At 57.8% G+C, this 24,700-nt stretch overlaps 2 protein-coding genes across 4 annotated transcripts in view; one reads left to right on the plus strand and one right to left on the minus strand.

The window, feature by feature from the left end:
• LOC125281560 (cohesin subunit SA-1-like) overlaps window positions 1-7,959 on the minus strand; it is a gene marked incomplete at its 3' end in the record, with an annotated part of 24,548 nt that extends 16,589 nt beyond the window's left edge. Inside the window, exon 1 of the mRNA XM_057309928.1 lies at window positions 7,783-7,959. Within this exon, the coding sequence (XP_057165911.1) occupies window positions 7,783-7,959 (177 nt within the window). The remainder of the gene's footprint in view (window positions 1-7,782) is intronic.
• LOC125280874 (putative GTP-binding protein 6) lies at window positions 7,945-23,993 on the plus strand. Of its 3 annotated transcripts, none has more exons than XM_048215323.2 (11): window positions 7,952-8,328; window positions 12,405-12,542; window positions 13,135-13,205; window positions 13,377-13,507; window positions 13,869-13,939; window positions 14,806-14,964; window positions 16,951-17,159; window positions 19,625-19,773; window positions 20,264-20,416; window positions 22,910-22,988; window positions 23,686-23,993. In XM_048215323.2, the coding sequence occupies exons 1-11, from the start codon at window positions 7,980-7,982 to the stop codon at window positions 23,818-23,820; spliced, it is 1,644 nt and encodes a 547-aa protein (XP_048071280.1). In that variant the 5' UTR covers window positions 7,952-7,979; the 3' UTR covers window positions 23,821-23,993. The 3 variants fall into 3 exon arrangements, with proteins under 3 accessions (XP_048071281.1, XP_048071280.1, XP_057165912.1); XM_057309929.1 differs by having other exon boundaries at window positions 23,632-23,772; XM_048215324.2 differs by lacking the exons at window positions 22,910-22,988; window positions 23,686-23,993 and adding an exon at window positions 20,747-22,009 and having other exon boundaries at window positions 7,945-8,328.
• The last annotated feature ends 707 nt before the right edge of the window (window positions 23,994-24,700 follow it).

Genomic DNA, 24,700 nt, shown 5'->3' on the forward strand with positions numbered 1-24,700 from the left:
CACACCTTCCACTCAGTAGTTAACATACAAAGTATCGTCTCTGACCACAATGAAATGAAGTTAGAAATCAGTAACAGAAGGAAAACTGGAAAATCCACAAAACTGTGGAAATTAAAACACATACTACTGAAGAACAAGTGGATCTCGGGCACCTGGGTGGCATAGTCAGTTAAGCGTCTGCCTTCAGTTCAGGTCATGATCCCAGAGTCCTGGGATCAAGCCCCATGTCAGGCTCCCTGCTCACTGGAGTGTCTGCTTCTCCCTCTCCCTCTGCCCCTTCCTCTGCTCCTTCTCCCTCTGTCTCTCTCTCTCAGTCTCTCTGAAATAAATAAAATCTTTTTTAAAAAAATGAGTGGATCAGAGAGGGCAATTAGAAAATACTTAGGGAAAATGAAAACAAAAACACAGCACAACTAAAACTAATGGGACACTGGGAACGCAGTGCTAATAGGAAATTTGTAGCTGTAAGTGCCAACCCTGAAAACCAAGAAAGATCCCCGATCAACAATGCAAGTATACGCCTTGAGGAACGAGAAAAAGGACAAATGGAATCCAAAGGTAGCAGATGGAAGGAACTAAAAAAGAAATAGAACTGAGATAAACACAACAGATAATAGACAACAGAGAAAACCAATGAAACCAAAAGTTGGTTCTTCCAAAACATAACAGAATTAAGAAAACTTCAGCTTAGATGAACTATGGACAAAAGAGTGAAGACTCATATTATAAAAATCAGAAATGAAAGTGGGGGCATTACTACAGATTCCATAGAAATAGGATTAGAAGAGAGTCTTGTGACCAACTGCACACCAACAAATGGGATAACCTATATGAAATGGACAAATTTCTAGAAACACAAACCCTACCAAGAGTAAGTCACACAGAAGTGAAAAATCTGAATACACATATAACTAGTAGGAGATTGAATCGGTAATCAAAATCTCCTGAGAAGAGAAGCCCTGAATTCACCTGAAAGTGTCACCGAGGAATTCTACCAAAGGTTTTAAGGAGAACTAATACCAATCCTTCCCAAACTTCTCCAAACACTGAAGAGGAGGGAACACTTCCCAACGCATTCCAGGGAGCCAGAATTATTACCCTGATTCCAAAGCCAGACAGAGACACTACAAGGAAACTACAGACCAATATTCTTCATGAACACTGATGTGAAAATCCTCAACAAAATACCAGCAAACAGAACTTAGCAGCATGTTAGAGGACTATACACCATGACCACACAGGACTTACTTCTGAAGTAGAAGGTTGGTTCAACATACAAAAACTGACCAACGTAAGGCATCACATCAATGGAATTAAGGAAAAATATCACAAGATCAACTCAACTGATTGAGAAAAAGTATCTGACAAAATTCAATACCCTTTCATGATACACACACAGACAGACAAAGAACCAACTAAGAAGGGGAGGAAATTATCTCAATGTAACCAAAGCCATCTATGAAAAACCCACAGTGAATATCACGCGCAATGGTGAGAGGCAGAAAGGCTTCATCTACGATGAGGAACAAGGCAAGAATGTTCATTTGTGCCACTTCCACTTAACGCAGTAATGGAAATTCAAGCCAGGGCAACCACACAGAGCAACAGAGAAAGAGAGAAAAACATCAGAATTGGAAAGGAAAGAGTCAAACTGTTCTACAGATGACATGATTTTACATGTAGAGACCCTAACAATTCTAGACACACCCACACAGACTCTGGGAACTAATACATGAATCGCGTAAAGTCGCAGGATACAAAGCCAACACCCAAAAATCAGCGGCATTTCTACACACCAATAAGGAGCAATCTGAAAAGGAAATTACAAAAACAATTCCAACGACAGTAGCATCAAGAAGAATAAAATACATAGGAATTAACTTAACCAAGATGGTGAAAGACCTGGATGATGAAAAGTACAAAAGATTGCTACAAGAAATTAAAGAAGATATAGATAAATGGAAAAGCATCCCATGTTCATGGACTGGAAGACTTCAGAGTATTACAATGTGAACACAACCCAACATGATCTACAGATTCAGCAAAATCCCAATCAACATCCAAGCATAAGTTTTTCTAGATATTAGCAAGCTGATTCTAAAATTTATATGGAGAGAAAAAGGAACGAGGACAGTCCAAACAATTTTCAAAAACAACAAAGTTGGAGGATTCACACCATCTAATTTCAAATCTTAGTATAAAACTATAGTAATTCAGGGGCGCCTGGGTGGCTCAGTCATTAAGCGTTTGCCTTTGGCTCAGGACGTGATCCCGGCGATCAGGGATCGAGCCCCACATCAGACTCCTTGGCTGGGAGCCTGCTTCTTCCTCTCCCACTCCCCCTGCTTGTGTTCCCTCTCTCACTGGCTGGCTGTCTCTCTCTCTGTCAAATAAATTAATAAAATCTTAAAAAAAAATAACTATAGTAATCCAGACTGTGTGGTCCTGGCAAAAGGATAGTCTCATAGATCAGAGGAACAGGACAAAGTCCAGAACTAGAACCACTTAACTATGGTCAACTGGCTTTTTATAAGATTGCAAAAGAAACTCGATGGATAAAGGATAGTCTGCTTAAAAATGGTACTGAACAACTGGGCGTCCACATGCAAAACAATGAGCTCTGACCCACATCTTTCAGCTCACATAAAAATCAGTCAAGGACCTAAAAGTTAAGATGTAAAACCGTAAAACTCTTACAAGAAAAATGGGAGAAAAATTTTGCGATCTAGGGTTAAAATGCTTAGATCCATCACTAAACGTGTAATCCACAAAAGAAATAATTGATAAATGGACTCTATCAAAACTCAAAACTTTTGCTCTTGTAAAATACACTGTTAACAGAATGAAGGGGCACCTGGGTGGCTCAGTAGGTTAAGCATCCGTCTTCGGCCCAGGACATGATCCCAGGGTCCTGGGATCGAGCCCTGCGTTGGGCTCCCTGATCAGTGTCCACACTGCTTCTCCCTCTGCCTGCTGCTCCCCCTGCTTGTGCCCCTCGCCTCTGTCCCAAATAAATAAATAAAATCTTAAAAAAAAAAAAAAAAAAAAACAGAATGAAAACAGAAGCCAGTGTCTGGTAGAAAATACTCGCAAACCACGTAATCTAATAAAGGGCCTTCACCAATATTTTATAAAGAACTCTTGAAACGCAACAAGAAAACAAACAAGTCAATAAAAACGACCCTCGAAAGATTCCAACAGACTCGTCACCAGAAAATATACACAGATGGGACAGTAAGCACAGGGAAGAATGCTGAGTTCATTAGGCACTAGGGAGATACAGACTGAAACCAAGCCACCACCATTTGAACAGCTAAGATCAAACATGCTGACAGGTGCTGGGGCGGGGGGACAGGGAGCGGCGGGAATTCTCCCACCTGCCCACAGGAATGTGAAACGGTACAACCACGTGGGAAAGCAGCTTGGCGGTCTCGTAAAATGTTAAATGTACATCTACCCGCCACTGCGTTCACCCGCGAGGAACAGAGGCATATTTCCGTACGTGCCCACATGTGGGCCACAGAGCGGACTTCATAGCTTCTCACGCATTCTGCGGCCACAAGGAGTAACCCCCCACACGGCAGCGCCCGTGCAACGCCCCCAGACTACAGTCGGGCTGCTGTTCACTAGTTTCACCCTGAAATCAGGAGCGGTGACAAACAGTCCTCTCACGACATAGTCGTCACACCCCATAGTCACGGAACCGGCCAGGTCACGTAAGGGATTATGATTAACTCCACGACCAAGCAGCCAGCAGATCACACGGCTGCACACTCACTCACAGTACACTCCGTATCCCTTTCAAGCTTCAGGGTTTTTTTCCTTTTTCGTTTGTTTCTGCTTTTTTTAGGAGACTCCACGCCCCACGTGGGGCTCGAACTCATGACCTTAAGATCAAGAGGCACGTGCTCTACCAACTGAGCCGGCCGGGCACCCCCGAAGCTTAAAATTTTATAATATATGTAATGTGAACCCACTTTTAATTAAATGTTGGGACATATATCTACACACACATGCGTGTGTACAGATACGCAAGAACATATGTACACGTATGTGCATGTATATAAAAGGAGTGGAAGAGGGGTGCCTGGCTGGCTCAGTTCGTACAGCACGCCACCCTTGATCTCAGGTTGTGAGTTCAAGCCCCACGTTGGGTGTAGAGATTACTTTAAAAAAAAAAAAAAAAAGGAAAAACAAAAAGACTGCACCAATATACACCAAAATCTTCAGTGACCGCTATATGGTCACACGCGGGTGACTTGTATTTCCTTCTGTGTTCTTCTGTCCACGTCCTCGTCCACACAAACACGGCACTTTTCTTTCTCAGAGGGAAACATGCACGTTAGGCCCACGTAACAAGCGTATAGAAAGCTGGCCGCGAGCTCCCTGAGCACAAGCACTTACCGACACACCGTCCCGGCCACGGCCGCCGCACACCGACACGGCTTTCACCCCCTCTCGGCGAGACCGTCCACTAAGACACAAGAAAAGTCAGATCGCGGCATGAAGCCCTGGGATCTGCAAGCCACCCCCACACGCTCGTCTCTCTCAAGGGTACACACGCTTCCAAACACGGGGGACGCTGAGTACATCGTCTGCCCCTGGACGCTGTTAAACGGTTGTCAGCAGAGGGAAGAAAGCAACAAAACCGAGACAATGCCCAGGAATTGGGAGTGGCTCCGCTTACAGAAAGCACGGTCTCAGCGTGGTCCATGTGTGCGGAGGCAGAGGGCTCAATCCTACACCCCCGGCTCTCCTTGATTCTAACCCGCTATGCGTGGTTTGGGGTCTCTCCCCTCATGATGCATCTCACCACGCCATCCACCACGCACTTTACAAACCACGGATATTTGACCATCCAGACAATGGAATACTTTCAAAACCGAGCCAAAACGCGAGTGCTTCCCTCCACACTGGCGTGGAGCCCCTCGTGTTCCGTACACAGCGCATCTACCCGGGGGGACCTGTCTTCACCTGTCTTCCCCATCTTTCCCACAGCCCCAGCACCATGTCTGCACTGTGTATAATAATCAGGAGACACTGCTTCCAGAGAGCTCTCCATCTGCGTGAAGGTAAGGTGGTAGGATTCTCAACTTACTTAAGAGGAAACCGTCTACCCTCTGTCCGCAGCCATAAGACACACCATCAATAGTAAAGCCGTAAAAAAATGCGTTACCTCATTATCTGGCGTTAATCCTCGCCGCGTCCCTCCCCCACCCGCCCCTAGAAACCGCTGGGAAGGCAGGCTCCGGGGCACAGTGCCGGGGATCCAGCCCGGACAGCAAGCGGAGGAGAACGGGGAGAGGTGTATGTGTCCCACGGAGAGCCCGGTGCCCGACACAGCCCTGGAAACATGAGCTCCGGCAGCTCTTCTCTTCTCCCCTCAAGTAAGACTGCACTCCCCTGGAGAGGAGGGAAGGCTTGCATGAGGGAACCTGCCCGCATCCTACGCCAGGTGGCGTAACAGCTTCGCGGCGGGTGGCCATGCGAGCTCCAGCCAGCCTCCCTCTGCACACAGGCGCCACCCCAGCATCTCAGACCCAGGCCCTCCAAAGACACCCTCGCGGGGACATCAGACCCAGTGGTATTTCCATGGGCTCACTCATCCACATTCCCTGTGCCTGGCAGTCTCGAGCCATGCGACGGAACAGAGGGCCAGCGGGGGGCCAAACACGGAAGGATATACACCGCCCAGAACGCACACACTTGAGCATTCATTCCTGCAAGTTTTAATCCAGTCTCTCACTCCACCCACCAGGAAATGGCATCCAGGAACAATGGCCCGTCCAGGGCTTCACGGGCAACAATCTGAGTGGGACGACAATCTGAGTTTGCCCATTTTCTTTAACACAAACGATCGACGTCTCCATTTAATTCTGCTCAACTTGGTCACATTTTGCTCGGGCTGTGCCTAGGACGGATCCCGCTAGTAACACCATCTCAAACGCTGCTTTTCATCCCCCACACCCATCCTACATAGCAACTGAGTTGCTTTCCTGGGCTACGTCCCCCTGTAATCCTCTGGCATTTCCCTCACTGCATGTGTCAGAACGAGGAGCTGTCACATCCTCTCTCTAAACATCAGAAAGACCACAGCTTTCTGCACACACTTAAAAAGGAACATTTCAATTAAAACTGCGGCTCTGTGAAAACAAGAACCCCCTAGTGACAGCTTGCAACACCATGCTGTTTGGGATTTTTCCTGGAGAACAGAACTGATCACAGTCTGAACAGGAGGGATGCTCCTTCGGAACCAGCCCACCCCCCAATCCCTGCTGCACCCAGTGGACTCCACACCACATTCACCAGCCAGGCTGTGATCTCCAAGGAGGTCCTGGGACCTCTGCGGCCACACTCAGGCTACCAGCACAGACTTCAGAACCCCCCCAGGCAGGATTCAGACCCCCAACCAGCACCGGGGATGCCCAAACTCAGACATGCCATGAAAACTTCCAGACTCCTAAGGACTGGCTAGGACCCCCCAAGGCAAGGTTCCAGAGCCCCAGGGATGAGAGAGGACTCCCACGGCAGGGTTCAGGACTCCTGGTGCTCCCTTTGCCTCCCTCCCCCACAGTGTAGGGTCTGGAGCCCCTGGGCCACACTGCAGGCTACTGATGCAGACTTTGGAACCCCTGGAGCCGGACCAGAATCTCCAAGGCAGAGTTTAGGACCCCCACGGCTGGTTCAAACCCCAGTGCCTGAACCCCACATGCCACACTTGGATTACCAACACATACTTCACGACCCCCCCAGGCTACATTCAGAACCTACAAGCAGTGTTCAGGAGCCCCCCACTCCCCCACCAGGCTCCAGATCCTACAGGCTTCAGGACCCCCGGGGAACAGGTCAGATGCCCCCAAGGAAGTGTCCTGGGATCCCCAGGGCTGCACTCACACCCCCAAAGCAGTATATGGGATCTCTGGGGGCATTTGGGACCTGCAAGGCAGAGTTCGGGAATCCCTGGAATGAGCTTGGACTCCCAAGGTAGGATGTGGACCGCTGGAGGAGCACTCGGACCCTCAAAGCAGGGTTCTGGACCCCTGGGGCTGTACTCGGACCTGCAAGGCAGGAAGTGGACTCTCTGAGGAAGCACTCAGACCCCTAAGGCAGGATGTGGGAACCCCCCCTCCAGCCCCAGGCAGCACTCAGACGTGCAAGGCAAGATGTGGGACACACACCCGCCCCCCGCAGACTCGGACCCCCAAGGCAGGATGTGAGACCCGCCCCCAGCAGCACTGAGATCCCCAAGGCAGCGTTCAGGACCCCCCCAGGGAGGCACTCGGACCTGCAAGGCAGGATGTGCCCCCCCCCCGGGCAGCAGTCGGACCCCCAAAGCAGGATGTGGGACCCCCGGGGCAGCACTCCGACCCCCAAGGCGGTGTACAGGATCCCCCGGGGCAGCACTTGACCCACAGGCAGGATGTGGGACCCCCGGGACAGCATTCGGACCCTCAAGGCAGGATGTGGGACCCACGGGGCAGCGCTCGGACCCGCAGGACGGATGTGGGACCCCCGGGGCGGCACTCGGACCCCCAAAGCAGGATGTGGGACCCCCCGGGGCGGCACTCGGACCCCCAAGGCAGCTGTGGGACCCCCGGGAAGGCACTCGGACCCCCCGCGGCGGCACTCGGACCCCCCCAAGGCAGGACGTGGGACCCCCGGGGACGGGAACAGACCCCCAGGAGCAGACCCCGATCCCGCGCGGAGGCCGCAGAGGGACGCGTGTGGGGAAGCGCCTGCCCCGGGGCGGATGCCGGCGCCTGGCCCCGCTGGCTGCACTACCTGGCGCGGGCGTCCGCCGAGAGCAGGCCCCGCGGAAGCGAAGCTCGTCCCCGGCGGCAGCATCCCAAGCCCTGCCCGCCCGCAACCGCGCCCGCCAATCAGGCGGCGGCGAGCACGTGACACCCGGCGGCCAATGGGGAGTCTGCACGGGAGCACGCCCCCGAAGCTCCGCCCCATTGCGTGCGGGCGATCGCGGGATGTGGGCCCTGCGGGCCGCCGTCCGCCCCGGGCCCTGGCTGTCTCGCGTGGTTCGCGGCCGCGGGGCTCCGAGAGCTGCGCCGTGGCTGCCGGCGTGCCCCAATCGCGCGCTCGCCGCCTTTGGGTCCGGGGGCCTCAAGGGGCGAGGAAGTGGAGGACGGGGCCCACGGGCTAATGGCCCGAGAAGCCGAGCGGGAGAGGAGGAGGAGGAGCCAGAAGATGCGGAGGAGGAAGAAGAGGAGGAGGAGCTACTGAGGAGGGACCCTTTGCTGCCGGTGGGGACCCAGCGCGTGTGCCTGATTCACCCTGAGGTCAAGCAGGGACCGGGGAAGCCGCAGCTGACCCGAGGTGACCCGGAGCGCCGCTGCGGGCTGGGCGGGGGTCATGGAGAGGCGGGGCCTCGGAGGGGCGGGGCTTCGAGGACTGGTGCTTGGGGCGGGGCTTCCGAGTGCTGGGACTCTGGGGGCGGGGCCGGGGAGTCAGAGGCGGGACTGCCGGAGGGGGTGGAGACTCGGGGGCGGGGCTTCGAGGGCTGGAACTCAAGGTGGGACCCTGGGGGCGGGGCCGGGGACTCGGAGGCGGGACTGCCGGGGGCGGGGGTGGAAGGGTGTGGAGGTTCGGAGGCGGGGCCTCGGAGGGGAGGGGCGGGGCGCCGCCATCCCCCCCCCCCCCCCCCCACACACACACAACCTGCCCTGGGCCGCTGGAAGCAGCCCCACCCCCCTACTGCCTGGGCCCCCTCCCCTGGGGCTGCTCCCTGGCGAGGCCCTCCTGTCCCCTGCAGCTTGTCAGGGCTGTGTCCCGCCCTGTTCCCATCCTTTAGGAATGGAGTGTGGGACATGTCTAGAGCCAGTGCGCAGAGTCTGTGTGTGCGTGCGTGCTACGGATCCTTACCTGTGTCACTGACCCACGTGCCCAGTTCAGTGCTCGCCCGAGACTCCAGCTTGTGCACGGCAATGCTCACCACACATGCGCTTCACCACAGACACTGCAAACCCTGGGCCGCCCGCCCCTGCCTGGCCACCTTCCTGGGACAGGCAGCATCCACCCGTGCGGGAGCAGCCGGTGCCGTGGCCGCCGTGACGCAGGCTCGGGGCTTGGCTCCGGGCCACCTTGCTGGGACAGGCGGCATCCACCTGTGTGGGAGCAGCCTGTGCCAGGCTCGGGGCTCGGCTCGCACACAAGGCAGACAGCCACCACCTGGGCTGAGTGCTGCAGACGGGTGACGAGGGGTGAGAGCCTCTGGCCATCTCAAGCCAACGGTGCTGGACGGCCTGGGAGGACCACACCCCACGGTAGGAGGGTCAGTCCTCCGGAGAGTGCAGAGAGGGGTCCTCCAGGGACCGCGGTGCCCCAGCAGGCCAGCTGGCAGGCTGTGGGCAGGTGGGGGCCCTGAGAGCCGGGGCCCTGGGGGTCTCACAGACACCAGTGTGAGCCCCGTGCTGAGTGTCATTTGCACAGGTACGCTGGCTCTGAGCAAGGGAGTAACCCAGTACGGTGGGGGCGCCATTCATTCTAAGGCTGTGGTTTCACAGCAAAATCAAGGACACGGCACAGAGGTTTCCCATGGACCACCTGTCCCACCGCTCAGCCTCGGGGTTGAGCCTCCCCACCCCGATCCAGAGATGTGTTACCATCCAGGAACCCCCGTGAGCACGCCATCACCCAGAGCCTGCGGCTTCAACACGGTTTATCTCTGTGTGTTAGATGTCCTGTGGGTCTGGACAAGGTGCAGTGCCAGGCATCCCCCATTACACTGTTAAACGGAGGCGTCTCAGGGCCCCACCTGTTCCTGCTTCCCCCCACCCCCTCCTGGCAACCACGCGTGTGTCTACCGCGTGCACCGTCCTGCCTTCTCCAGGTCACAGTTAGAGTCGTGCACCTGCGGCCTTTGCGGACCAGCTGCTTTCACTCAGTAACGTGCCTCTAAGGTTCCTGCGTGACTTTTTGTGGCTTGACAGCTCATTTGTGTGCAGTGCTGGTAATATTCTGTTGTCTGGGGGCACCTGGGGGGCTCCTTCGGTGAAGTGTCTGCCTTCATCTCAGTTCACGATCTCAGGGTCCTGGGATCTAATCCAGCGTCCGGCTCCCTGCCACATGGAGAGTCTGCTTCTCCTTCTCCCTCTCCTACTCGTGTTTTCTCTCTGTGTCAAAATAATTAATTTAAAAAGAAAGAGAGGGAGGGAGGGAGGGAGGAAGGAAGGAAGAAACCAGGAAACTGCTTTCCAAGGGGCTGCGTGGCTTTGCAGTCCCATCATCAATGCGGAGAGATCTTGTTGTACCGTATCCTGGCCAGCATTAGCTGCTGTCCACGTGGCGCGTTTGGGACCGGTCTCGTCAGTGCGTACCAGGCTCTCATGGAAATTCGCACGCGTTTCCCCAGTGAGCGATCTCGCGGAGCATCTCTTCCTAGGCTATTTGCCGTCTCCGTGTGTTCTGTGGTGAAGTGTGAGTTCGGTCTCCGAACCATTGTGGGCCTCAAGAGCTCTTCGTACGTTGTGGATAACTCAGATGTTTTGTTTTGTTTTTTTTTTACAAATGTTTCACTCCAGTCCGTGGCCTGACTCTTCACACGCTCGACAACATCGTTCGTTCCCAGGGCAGACGTTTGCAGTTGTCACTCTCGCCCTGTCTGCAAGCTGAGGGACTCGTGCCTCGGCCTTGCCCGCCCCGCTCATAGCCCATCAGAGGAACTCTCCAGTTCCGTTAGAGTGTTTCTAACCGCTGGCCTTTGTGTTCCGTTCTTTCTTCGGCTTTCCATCTGTCTGCTTACACTGCCCGTCTGTTTTTGCATGCTTTCTGCTTTATCCGTCAGAGCCCATACCAATCATAGTCATTTGTGTTTTTTCAAAGGTTTATTTATTTATTTCACAGAGAGAGAGAGAGAGAGAGAGAGAGCGTGAGCGTGCACAGGCAGGGGGAGGGGCAGAGGGAGAAGCAGACTTCCTGCTGAGCAGGGAGCCTGATGGGACTGGATCCCAGGACCCCGGGACCGTGACCTGAGCTGAAGACGCGTAACCGATGGAGCGGTGCTGAGGTGCGGGCAGGGGTCGTGTTCCGTAGTCCCAGCCGTGAGCCAGCCTCTGCCTCTGAACTGCGGACCCCACAGTGTTTCTCAGTGCTCGCTCCCACCAAGTGGGTACCCAGCCCGAGGGTTGGGGGGTTCCATGTGGCGTGTTGACCACATCCTCAGGCTTATGGCTGTGGGCGTCTGCAGAAGGCTCACGTCCCCAGCAGGGGCTCTGGGAAGCCGCAGGGGTGATCACGATTGAGCTGTGCCCCCCGCCCCCCACCATGGAGGTCGGGAAAGGCAGTGCCTATGGGGTTTGCTGATGCGCTATGCCTAACGTTGAAGGAGAGAAGTTGGTGGGGGGGTGGCCCCACGCACCTGATCTGAGCAACTAGAAGGGTGGAGGTGAGGAGGACCCACAAGGCCCATCAGGAGTCAAAGCTCAGGAGACTGTGTTTCCCTTCAGCCCAGAGGATGGGGGACCCCGTCCTCCACCAAGCAGAGCTTGGGGCCTCTCCCCATGGCTTCGGATTGCCACCGCCCTTATTACCTCCCCTCCCAGCCTCAGTTTCCTCCCTGTGCCTGAGCTCTGAGGATGATTCAGGGACTTAACGTTTGCCACTGCTCAGCAAGGCTGGCCCAAAGACCGTAGCATCCAGTTGCTGGAGTGGGGATAATGCAGCAGGGGCTGTGCTGTTTGGAGGGGATGGCTACTCTGTGACACCGTGCTGGTGGGGGGGGCAGCCTCGTGGGGCGGTGGGAGAGCACAGCGTCTCAGGGGGCCCTGCACTGCCTCCCTGCTCGGGAATGCTGTCAGGACAACCTCTGCTCAAGGCCCCAGCCCTCCGTGCCCTCAGCTTCTGTGACCAGCCCCTCCTTGGGACCCCCCCCCCCCCCGCCCACGTCTGGGCATGCTCTTGGAAGCTTCCCCAGGCTGCCTCCTGCTCAGGGCTGGCACCAAGGCCCCATGCGTCATCCTGTCTGTCCTGGGCGGGTGCTGTCTTTCCTGTGCTGCATTGGCACCAGGCTCTGGGGACACCCACTCCTTGCCCACCCTGTGGGGAATGCAGTGGGTTCCCTGGGCCCTCAGGGGCTGCCACGCAAGACGTGCTGTCTGCCGGATCACGGCAGACTACGGAGCACACGTCCCGTGCACTGCCGAGCCCCCAGTTCCCACGTAAGGAGGGTCCGTGCTTGCGTTCCCCTGGCCTTGTCCTCCCCTTCTCTCAGTCTGTGGCTGGAACAGCATAGCTGTGTCTTGGAACAAATGCCTAGCTGGGTGCTTTCTCACGACCTCTGCGCAGACGGCAGGAAGCCATCCCAGCCGAGGAACACAGGCCAGGCAGGGCTGGATGGGGCCCAGGGCCGAGCCACAGGGACGCGCCCCTCACCCAGGCCCCGTGTCTCCCCGAAGCTGAGTGGCAGGTGGCGGAGGCGGAAGCACTAGTCCACACACTGGACGGCTGGTCAGTGGCGGAGACGATGGTGGTGCCCAGCAAAGCACCAGATGGGAAGCTCATCTTCGGGAAAGGGACCTTGGAGCATCTGACAGGTGGGTCCTCGTGCCCCTCCCTTCCTGCCTTCCTCCTGAGGGAAACAGCAACAGTTGGGCTCTCCATCTGGGCCGGGTAGAGGCGGCCTCACGGGAACTTGGATCAGACATCGAAAAGCCCACCGTGCCCTTCTCACAACTTGCCCTGTGCCTGCTGGTGCTGTCGGGCAGTTAGGAGTAGGGTGGAAACCGGCCCCGCGACCCCGCGGCCCCGCAGCCCCCAGACAGGGTGCTGGGTGTGAACCCCACCTTCCACGGACCCCCGAGGGTCTCCAGCCCCAAAGGACATCCAGCTCACAGTACAGACCAGCAGGCTGAGCCCTGCAGGTATGCTGAGAGCGGGTACACACCACCCGTCTCTGTCACCCCAGCTCTTAGACCCCATTCAGTCCCCATGGGGTTGTGCGACCGCCATGTGTGTGCGAGACCCACACTCCTGCGGGGGGACCCCTGTCCTGCACACCCGACTCCCATGATATGCGTACAGAGAGTCGAGGGTGTCCGATGAACGCAGCCAACCGACGCTCAGGGTCAGTCCCATGATGGACACCACGGAGCACAGACACCTGAGGGGACCGTCTCTTCTCGCTAGAGAAAATCAGAGGGGCACCAGAAATCACGGCAGTCTTTCTGAACGTGGAGAGGCTGGCCACGCCCACCAAGGTATTCGGGAGTCTTGCTGTGTTTTCCACCCTCCGTGGGCAGGGGGAGTTGGGTCCACATCCCGCGGAGACGGGACAGCCTAAGACACGGGATCGGGGACAGCATCACATTCGCCCCCTTCAGCCGAGGAACCGCTGCAGGTGTCTTCACTCCATCTCTCTCCCTTTCCAGAAGGAACTGGAAGCCGCCTGGGGCGTGCAGGTGTTCGACCGATTCACGGTTGTCCTTCACATCTTCCGCTGCAACGCCCGGACCAAGGAGGCACGGCTGCAGGTGGCGCTGGCGGAGCTCCCGCTTCTCAGGTATGGGCACACCACCAGCTGCCGCAGAGACAGCAGAACCTCTTGTCATGGTTGTGTTTGACTTGACCGTTACTGGGAGCGTAGTGAAGACGGAATGCAGGGCTGGCCACGCCCTCCCGGACAGCTTGGCTTGTCAGGTGCCACGTCCAAGCAGCACACCTGCCACGGCATGTCCTCCTGGTTAGGCACGTCACCCCACCATGGGGCCCTTCGTCCGCGGTGGCGAAGGCCCAGCCAGGAGGGAAGGCCGCCCCACCTTGTTCTCTCCACCCAGAGTTCTCACCCTCTGGTGAGAGGGTGCTCTCACTGGATAGGATGTGTATCTGCTCCTGTCTGCTGAGATGCCCCCTTTCCATGGCAGGTCCCACCTGAAAAGCAGCATGGCCCGCCCGGATGGACGAGGAGGGGGCTCACGCTACATCATGGGGTCAGGTAACGTGTGAGGTCTTGTCACAGGGCGTTGGGTGGGGAGGGGTGTCAGAGCATTCACTTTCGACATTGCTGAAAGATCCCGGTGGGGCGAGGGCTGCAAGTGGGCCTTGTATGTGGTCACAGTCAAACAAACTAAGAGATCTAGGTGGTCCCCTGGGGCAGCTGTAACAAAGGACCACACACCACACACCGGGGACTTAAAAACCACAGGAATCTATTCTCTCAGCTCTGGACACAAGAGTCTGAGATCCAGGTGGGGCAGGGGTGCTGAGATGGGCAGGGGGCAAGGGACACTGTGCTCCCTCCCGAGGCTCCAGGGAAAGGTTCCCCCCCTGCCTCTTCCAGCTTCTGGGCTCCAGGCGTCCCTGGGCTGGTGGCCACGTTCCTCCCACCTCTACCTCCATCTTCATGTGGCTTCTCCTCTGTGTTTCCTTCCGTCTGTTATACGGACATTTGCCTTTGGATTTAGGGCCACCCTGATCCAGGATGGTCTCGTCTCAGATCCTTGACCAGTCGTATGTGCCAAGACCCCATTCCGAAATGAGGTCCCATTCACAGGTCCTGGGGGTCAGGATGTCTTCAGGGCACCACTCAGTCGGCTGTGGATGTCACGGGGCTGTCCTTCCGAGGCTCCCCCTTCCTCCCGAATAAAGGGGAGGCCAGCTGACCTCAGAGGGCAGAAGTCCGCGGATGAGGCCACCTTCTGCTGGGTGGAACCATCGTGCAGATGGGAAGGTGTTGAGGCAGTGGCCTCGTGGGAGAGTAGGCCAGGGGATCCCAGCGAGAAGATAGCGGTCCACATCCCCCGCGGGGACACATCCACTCGCCACATCAGCTCGCTGAGTCACTGTCTTCGGTGTTTTTAGGGGAATCTTTCATGCAGGTGCAACAGCGCCTCTTCAAGGAAAAGGAGATGAAGATTCGGAAGGCCCTGGAGAGACTGAGGAAGAAAAGGCGTCTCCTGGGGAGACAGCGGAGGCGACAGGAGTTTCCCGTGATCTCCGTGGTGGGATACACAAACTGCGGTGAGAGCACGTGCGGGCGCGGGAAGTAGGGTGCCCTGTCCCGCCCATACCCCCTCGTTGGGCTCGCGTATTTGGGGAGAGCCCGCTTGCGAATGCCACAAGACCGTGGTACTCAGAGGGCCAGCATGATGAGAACAGGTGCAGAGCGTGGCTGGTACCCCGGGGTGTCGCAGTGCCCACAGCCAGCACCCTGTCGGGTCACTAGTGTGGTTATCGGGCGCTGGACAGTGGACTGGACTCCCGTCTCTTACTTTTTAAACTCAGAAGTAGGAAAAACTGGCGTTTTTAAGCTCACGTACAGTAGACCTGCCTGTAGAAGAAGAAAGACAATTCGGGCTGCGTCCCGTAAGACTTCACGGTGCCTGTCAACGTTCGGCTTCACGCGTGCAGTCTGCGTGATCGTACGCAGGGTGCACATCCCTTGGATTTCCTTTAAACTGAAGCCCTGAGCTCACGGGACCCTTGGCTCACTTCTTCACCACCGAGATTGACCCCACAAGCGTGTGCTTTGCCGCCGTAAGGTCCAGTCCTCCCGAGTGCGCTCCGAATACCAGCGTGACACCACCAGCTCCCTGTCCTCTGGGAGCTGGCTGCCCACGTCCAAAGGAGGGAGGGGACTTCCCACAAAGCCTGGAACGGAAAGCTGGGGGTACACCTAGGGTTAGAGAATTCTGTTTGCATAGACACAGTTCACACCTGGTGGGAAACACGTGGCCGTGTCGGGCGGCGAGTACAGGGTTTCGTCCGTGGCTGACAGGTTACCCTTGGGTCTACTGGGATCCCCGAGGCTCAGTGGAGGAGAAGAGGAGGAGTCCGTCCTGGCACCCGTGTGCCGAGCACACCTGTGAGGTCACCCCACGGCAGGTTAAGCCCCTCCTGATCCACCTTAGAGCAGGCTTAAGCCAGTGGCCACCAGTGACCTCCACGGGCTAGCCCAGTAGTGGTGTGGCCCCTGAACACGGTGCTTGGTGCAGACGCCGGTCCAGCTTGTCGGAAGGCTGTGGAGGGGACGTGCTCTGGGGGCCATTGCAGACACACACGGCTCCTGACTGTCTACACCGGCACATCCATCAACACCATCACCCCCGTCTACACAGATGCCCACGCCACTTCACACACAGTGTACCTGCCCCCACTCAAGCACCATCCCTGTCTACACAGACACCTGACTCTCACACACACAGCACACACAGCCCTACTCCACCATCACCCCGTCTACACAGACACACACCCCCCACTCCACCATCACCCTGTCTACACGGACACCCGCACTCTACCATCACCCCTGTCTACACCATTACCCTCATCTGCACGGGTGCCCACCCACCCTCTCACATTCACACACATCACCACCCTGTCTACACCATTACCCTCATCCGCACGGGTGCCCACCCCACCCTCTCACATTCACACACATCACCACCCTGTCTACACCATTACCCTCATCCGCACGGGTGCCCACCCCACCCTGTCACATTCACACACATCACCACCCTGTCTACACCATTACCCTCATCTGCACGGGTGCCCACCCCACCCTGTCACATTCACACACATCACCACCCTGTCTACACCATTACCCTCATCTGCACGGGTGCCCACCCCACCCTGTCACATTCACACACATCACCACCCTGTCTACACCATTACCCTCATCTGCACGGGTGCCCACCCCACCCTCTCACATTCACACACATCACCACCCTGTCTACACCTCACTGTCCTGTATAGAGGCACTCATACCCCAGGCCCTGACCCTCTTGACCCACCTGCAGGACAGGGATAGCAGCATCGTACTGTTGACCACACAGGGCATCCCGCGGGTCCTGCAGAGACCTAGGAGCTCAGAGATCTTACAGACCTTGGCCACCCCTCTGCCAGAGGCATGTGGGTTGGACATGGATCCACCCAAGGTGCTGCCGTAGACAGTGGGGCACGGGGGAGGGGGCCTTTCATGCAGTGTGTCCCCTGTGACCCACCTTTTAGGAAAAACCACGCTGATTAAGGCCCTGACAGGCGATGACGCTGTGCAGCCTCGGGATCAGCTGTTTGCGACACTGGACGTCACAGCCCATGCTGGGTGGCTGCCCTCCTGCATGGCTGTCATTTACATGGACACCATCGGCTTCCTCTCCCAGCTGCCCCACAGCCTGATTGAGTCCTTCTCCGCCACCCTGGAAGACGTGGCTCATTCAGTGAGTGTGTGATGATCCCAGGGGCTGAATTCCTTAAAACACCTGCATAACTTGGGACTGGATCCCCTCACACAGGACACAACCCGGGGACTGAGTCCCCTCACTCATGGCACGACCCAGGGACTGGGTCCCCTCACACATGACACAACCTGGGAATGGGACCCCTCGCACATGACACAGCATGGGGACTGGGTCCCCTCATTCATGACAAAACCCTGGGGACCAGGTCTTGTCACTCATGACACAGCATGGGGGCCAGATGCCCTCATTCACAACATAACCTCAGGAACCAGGTCCCCTCACACATGACACAACACGGGGGCCAGATGCCTTCGTTCACGACACAACCCAGGGACCAGGTCCCGTCACACACGACACAACCCGAGACTAGATCCCCTCATTCATGACATAACCCCGGGAACCAGGTCCCCCCACACACAACACAACCCCGAGGACTAGATCCTCTCATTCACTATGTAACCTCGGGAACCAGGTCGCCTCACACATGACACAACCCAAGGATCAGTTTCCCTCACTCATGACACAACCCCAAGGACTGGATCCTCTCATTCACAACATAAGCCTGGGAACCAGGTCCCCTCACGCATGACACAACCCAGGGACCGGGTCCCCTCACACACAACACAACCCCCAGGACTAGATCCCCTCATTCACGATGTCACCCTGGGAACCAGGTCCCTTCACACGTGACACAACCCAGGGACCGGGTCCCCTCACACACGACACAACCCGACGACTGGATCCTCTCATTCACGACATAACCCGGGGACCAGGTCCCCTCACACACAACACAGCCCCGAGGACTAGATCCTCTCATTCACTATGTAACCTCGGGAACCAGGTCGCCTCACACATGACACAACCCAAGGATCAGTTTCCCTCACTCATGACACAACTCCAAGGACTGGATCCTCTCATTCACAACATAAGCCTGGGAACCAGGTCCCCTCACGCATGACACAACCCAGGGACCGGGTCCCCTCACACACAACACAACCCCCAGGACTAGATCCCCTCATTCACGATGTCACCCTGGGAACCAGGTCCCTTCACACGTGACACAACCCAGGGACCGGGTCCCCTCACACACGACACAACCCGACGACTGGATCCTCTCATTCACGACATAACCCCGGGAACCAGGTCCCCTCACACACAACACAGCCCCGAGGACTGGATCCCCTCATTCACGACATAATCCCGGGAACCAGGTCCCCTCACACGTGACACAACCTGGGGACCAGGTCCCCTCACACACAACACAACGTGGGGGCCGGATTCCCTCCTACATGACACAGCGCTGGGACCTGAGTTACCCCTCATACACAACACAACTCAGAGGCCAGGTCTCCTCATACATGACAGAACCCTGGGACTCACATACCGCCCCCTCATGAAGCTGGCGCCAACGCACCCTGAGAGCAAGCCCTTCCTAGTGATGTCTTCCAAAACCTGGAAGGAGGTGGAGTGGCTTTGCGGGGAGGCCTATGACGACTGCCGCTTGGCCCTAAGGTCTGCCTTTGTGTGTAGCTGTGGGTGATGTGACTCAAGGGCACATGCTCTCGGGGCTTCCACCAAAACCCCAAACCTCGTGTCCACACGGGGGAAACCAAACCCCAGCCGAAGGGCATCCCACAAAACGCCCACACGGTGCTCAACACGGTCAGGGTTCAGAGGAGCCAAGGAGAGGTGAGAGACGGATGTAACACATGTCCTGGACGGTGTCCCAGCACAGACGAGTGACTCCAGACAGACCTGGAGCGTAGTCACAGGAGCACACCGGCGTCACCCAGTTCGTGGTGTGCTCCTGGGAACGGCGGCGGCGGCGGCAGAAGCCGAGTCTGGGCCACGGGGCCCCTCTGTCACCACCTCACCGTTCGCGTTTTCCAAAACTAAAATATTTCTGAAATAAAATGCATATCTTTTTTAAAATTTTAAGTGCATTTAAAACCTGGAAGTGAACATCTTGAAACGTAAACGGCCTGTCTGTTTCCAGGGGCAGAATTGCAGGCCGCTCTTCCTTTTTTAAAGCTCCTCTACGTTTTCCCAGGTCGGCATCAGACCTCTACCTCTAAACCATTTAAAATCAGGCAAAAGGGATTCTTTAAAATTCAAAGTAACTCAGACTCTGAAAGTGGTAGTGAGCGCACAGGTGTGTAGCAGGACCCTGTGGGGTTTGAGACGCCCAGGGCCCTTGGCCAAGTCAAGGGGAGCAGCCTGGCCAGGGCGGGACCCTGCACAAGGGGCACTGGGTGGGCCGCGGGCCAGCTCTGGTTTCAGGAGCTACCGCCCCCAGGTCTCATGCATCTCACCGTGGCCACGGAGTGCACTCCCACTGGGGCGTGCGGTGCCCGTCACAGACCCTGTCCGGGGCGGGTCCTGTGTGGGGGTTGCGGTGCCCTGTCCCACCCCTGTCCCCACCACGTGGCTTGTCTTGTCCTCAGGATCTGATCGTCCACGTGAGAGATGTGAGCCACCCCGAGACGGAGCTACAGAAAGCCAGCGTTCTGTCCGCCCTGCACGGCCTGTGCCTGCCCGTCCCGCTCCTGGATTCTGTGCTGGAAGTTCACAACAAGGTGGACCTAGTGCCCGGGTGAGTGGACCCCCAGCCTGTCCACTGCCCCACAGCCCTGGAGCCTCCTTCCCGGCGAGGACGGGTGATGCCCCTGCATGAGGGGGGCCTCGACCTGGGTGATAACAGAGGAGGCTGCTTTCCTCCGGGCACTGGAGGCAGCTTCCCCTGCCGCGTCCTCCCCTGCCGCGTCCTCCCCTGCTTTCAGGAAGAAAAGGGGAGGTCAGAGTGACCTTCTCCCACCTGCCTGCTGTGAAGGGCCTTAACGCACAAGAATCAGCAGGCCACCAAGGCAGCATACTTTGGGGTGGTGTGTTCTGAATCCCCTCGCCCCCACAGACCCCATATTTCACTCTAACCTCATCATGGTTTCCTGTGTGTCCAGCAGGGCCATATCCTTTCCTGACACGTGCAGGCAGTCACAGTTGGGGCCCCATGGGCGGGGGACCCTGGGGGACCCTCACCCCATGTTCCCGAGGCTGAGCAGGGTCTGCTGGCTGCCCCCTCACAGGTATAGCCCCACAGGACCACAGGCCGTAGCCGTGTCTGCCCTCCTGGGACACGGGCTCCAGGAGCTGAAAGCCCGGCTGGAAGACGCTGTTCTGAGAGCCACGGGGAGACAGGTCCTCACGCTCCGGGTCCGGCTGGCTGGTGCGCAGCTCAGGTGTGTGGGGCTGGCCTAGGTGTGTGGGGCTGGCCTGGCGGGCGCGGGGGCCGTGCAGGGTGTGCAGGTGCAGGAAAGGCCGCGGAACAGGCAGAGCGCCAGCACGCAGAGGAGCCGTGTCGTTTCTGGGGTCGCCTGCCGCGAATCTGGGTTAATCACCCCACATGCGGGCGCCAGCTGTCTGTGGGCATCGCAGGCATTCCAGGGCCATGGGCAGTGACGACAAGGTCATGTGTAGCCCAGGCACGGAGCACGCTCTGGGCGAAATAGTTCCTGTGAACACGCCCCGTCCCGGGTCCTTATAAACGCCGCCCTCCCTCGTGTCCTCAGCTGGCTGCATCGGGAGGCCACAGTGCAGGCGGTAGACGTGGTTCCCGAGGCTGGCGTGGCCGACGTCAGGGTCGTCATCAGCAGCTCCGCCTACGGCAAGTTCAGGAAGCTCTTCCCTGAGTGAGCGGACTGTTTGCCGGTTCAGCGGGTCCCCGAAGCGGCCGCCACCTCCGGGCCTCCTGCCGGCCGCCTCTGTGACTGCTCTGGGTGGAAGGGCTGGCCGCTGCCTCCCCCATCTGGAGGTCAAAGGTCAGGCTGCAGGCTGACGCAGCGGTTCTGCTTCCTGGCGGTCGTGCATGCCTCGTTGGAGCGGACTTCCCGCCCGCAGGGTTTCGGCTACAAGATATTCAAAGCTCTGCTCCTGTTTGTAAACCGGCCTTCCTGGTTCTTCCGCGTGTGGGCCGCCCTGCAGGAGATCCTGCCCACGGTGGCCGCGAGGGAGCCAGTTGGGGTCTCCCCGTCTGCTGTATGTCACACACTCACAGCTGCCAAGCCTCGCGGTTCCCCGCGGAGCGTCCTGCAAGTGGTGGCTGTCTCCCCGCCACCCAGAAGCCTCTCTGCGCGGGTCGAGGAGAAACCACAGTATGTCATTGAATCAGCACAAAACCGGGTTGCTCCGCGCTCGCGGGCAGCCCGCTCGGATGCGGCAGACACAGGAGGGACCTCACCTTTCCCACGGCCTGACAGATACAGCTTGTCACAGACCTGGACTGTCTTCACCAGTGGTCCCAGGACACACATCCTGGGGCGCAGAACTGGACGCCAGTCCCCTCCGCTTTTAAAGACATTCGAGCATGTGTCAGGGAGACCCCGAGTTGCCTGTTTTCTGGAGGGAACGCTGCCCTGAGAGGCCTCTCTGTTGCCGCCGTGGAAAACGTCTTACTTCATTTGCCCCTTCGATCCGCGTTCACCCTTACAGTGGTGTTTTGTGAGTGATTCCAGGTTTCAGCATTCGGGGATTAAAAAAGAGATCTGTAGCCTGCCTTGGGGCAGGTAGCGGGGTGTGTCTTTTCTAAAGACTGGAGAGCATTCTCCTTACTCAGAGTCTGAGATGTGAGGACAGAGCAGAGGTTGAGTCAGGGAAACGAAGCTCGCTGCCGTGCTGGTGTGGAAGACAGAGGAGTTGAGGAAGGCAGGGAGCCCAGCGAGTGCAGAAGCCGGGTTCTCACCAGGAGCTCCCAGCGCCTCACTTCTGCCCAGTGAGACCCACATCAGTGTCCTGGCTTCCGGAACCATTACGAGAATAAATCCGTGTGCTCTGAAGCCAGCACGTGTGGTCATCTGATCCAGTGCCCCAGGACGCTCACGTGCGCAGGGTCCTGGGGTATCAACAGACGGGACTGGACGACAGCACCCCAAGGGCGGGCTGTGTGCTGGGACGGCCTTACCTGCTCTGCCCACAGGGGCCCCAAGGGCTGAGTGGAGCTGACACGAGGTCCCCTGGCCCTGTTGGGCCCACACAGTGGACGGGGACAGCATGAGGTCCCGCACAGCACCGTCTGGGCCAGTGAGGCCAAGTGGGGGGAGCATGAGGTCCCCCAGCACTGTCTGGCCAGCGTGGCAGACAACAGCACCGTCCAAGCCAGGCATGAGGTCCTGCAGCACTGTCCGGGGCTGGTCCAGTGGCCGGGGCAGGTGTGGGGTCCTGCAGCACCATCCAGGCCAGGCATGAGGTCCTGCAGCACCGTCCGAGGCTGGTCCAGTGGGCGGGGCAGGCTACAGGACGACCCAGGCATGGCTGGAGCATCAGGACAGCCACCACCTCTGGGAGGGCTAACCGGGCCAGGAGACCTGCCAGCCTTTCTGCTTCACTCAGCTCAGCCCCTGAGGGATTTGCTCCTACGGGGTCTCCGAACAGACCCCAGGGGGCAGGGGAGCATCCTGCGTGGGCCACCCTAGTCCCCGAGGTCCAGCCCAGTCCACTTGCCCCTGGGTGTGCTCCCTGCTCTGCCCTGAGCCCCCTCAGCCATGCTCTCTGCCTGGGCCCTACGCCAGGGCTGCCCACTTCTTCCCAGGTCCCCTCTCCGGGCTCTGACCACTCCACCCCAATTCTTCCCTGTGCAGGAGAGACAAGGAAGGAGTAAGTGTGGGTCAGGCCTCTGGTCCCTCACTCTCCCTCTGGCACCACTACCCCCCACCTAATATCCCCATCCTGTCCCAAAGGCCCCACCCCAAGGCCTGGAGACTGCAGGATCCTGCCATCCACTGTGAATGCCTAGCCAAGTGGGGTCTTGATGAAAAGGTGACTGGGGCTTCCAAGGGGCCTGCAACAGAGGGTTGGGGGCCTCGGGGCCTGGGAGGGAGGGGGGGGGGGGCTGGAGCCTGGAGGCAGAGTCGAGGGCATGGGGTGGGGAGCTAGGAGGGAGGGTCAGGGGCTGGGGGAGGGGCCTAGGAGGGAGAGTCAAGGGCCTGGGGTGGCCTGGGAGGGAGAGTCGGGATTACTGGGACCTAGGAGGCAGAGTTAGGGGCATGAGGTGGGGAGCCAGGAGGGAGGGTCAGGGGCTTGGGGGAGGGGTCTGGGAGGGAGAGCCAGGGGGCTTCGGGTGCCTGGGACGGGTGTCGGGGGGCTTCCAGGGCCTGGGAGGGAGGGCTACAGGTTTTGGGGGACCACAAAGAGGGTGTCGACCTTCCCATTGGGGGGAACAGGTAAAGACCGCCCCCAACCCCACTCCCCCTGCCAGCACCCAGGCTTCCCCAAGACCCCTCAGTTTGCAGATGGGCTTCTCCCCTCCCAACTCCAGGGCCCACTGTTCCCAGAGGAGCTGGGCCTGAGAACAAAGCCACGTGCCGGGAGGGAGGCAGCCGCCCGAGGACGGGGCGTGGGGGGGGGGGGCGGCCTTGCCCTCCCCCCCGCAGTGCCCCCAGCACATATTTGATGGGGGAAGGGCCAAATACAGGCTTGACCCAGAGACGCCATCCCATGACGGTCGTTCCCTCAGCTGACCACGCACCCCGCCCGGCGCTGTGAAGAGCTGGACGACACCGCCGCCTCTTCCACGGGCTGGCCGTCCACACACGGCCATGACATCGTTACCCGCCAGGCAGATCCTTCTGAGAGCGCACCTCTCAAATAGAAAAGTCTCGGAAACTCATCTTTATAATTAACTACACTGGGTCGGGGTTGGGGGGGGGGGCACCTGGCTGGCCCAGTCGGCGAAGCGTGCGACTCTCGATCTCACGGTTGTGGGTTCGAGTCTCACGATGGCTGTAGAGTTTACGTAAAAGTAAAGTCTTCAAAAAAATCAAATGAAGTGTGGAATCTTTCCTTCATGTCCACACCGAGGAACTTAGAACACCACAGAACTCAAGAGTTTCATCCAGGGGCACCTGCGGGCTCAATCGGTGAAGCGTCTGCCTACGGTCAGGTTGTGATCTCGGTCCTGGGATCAAGTCCCGCGTCGGGCTCCTTGCTCAGTGGGGAGTCTGCTTCTCCCTCTGCCTCTGCCCCCCATTTGTGCTCGCGCGCTCTCAAATAAACAAAATCTAAAAACAGTTTCATCCAGTCTTTTACTTTCCAAAGCAACAGCAAACCAAAAATCGTGGCCCGGCACGCTTTTTGAACAAAGCTCTCCGTGACCTGAGGAACGTGTTTGGTGAACCTCCCAGCTGTAAACACTCTGCCATATGTTGCCCAGATTTCCTGGTCGCTTGAATGACGGAAACAAAAACGCACGAACACGTTGGACTTTGTCGACCGCTAAACGATTACGTGGGCCATTCCTGACACAAAGGCAAGGTACTCGTGGAACAGACTTAGACGCGGTGGTCCTTGTCAGACGTACCGCTGACCGTGCCGTGGCACGTCCGTGTGATCTCTGGCGTGCTGTGCTCTGCCGAGCTGTGACAGCACCGCGTGGAGTCTCTGGCGGCCTGCGGGGTGCTCCCACAGTCTCTTCCTGTGTGGCGGGCACACCCCTGAAATCATGGCATCCCCGTACCAAAAGTAGAAGCAGA

Source organism: Ursus arctos, unplaced genomic scaffold, assembly GCF_023065955.2.
Source record: "Ursus arctos isolate Adak ecotype North America unplaced genomic scaffold, UrsArc2.0 scaffold_97, whole genome shotgun sequence".
Taxonomy (NCBI): Eukaryota; Metazoa; Chordata; class Mammalia; order Carnivora; family Ursidae; genus Ursus; species Ursus arctos.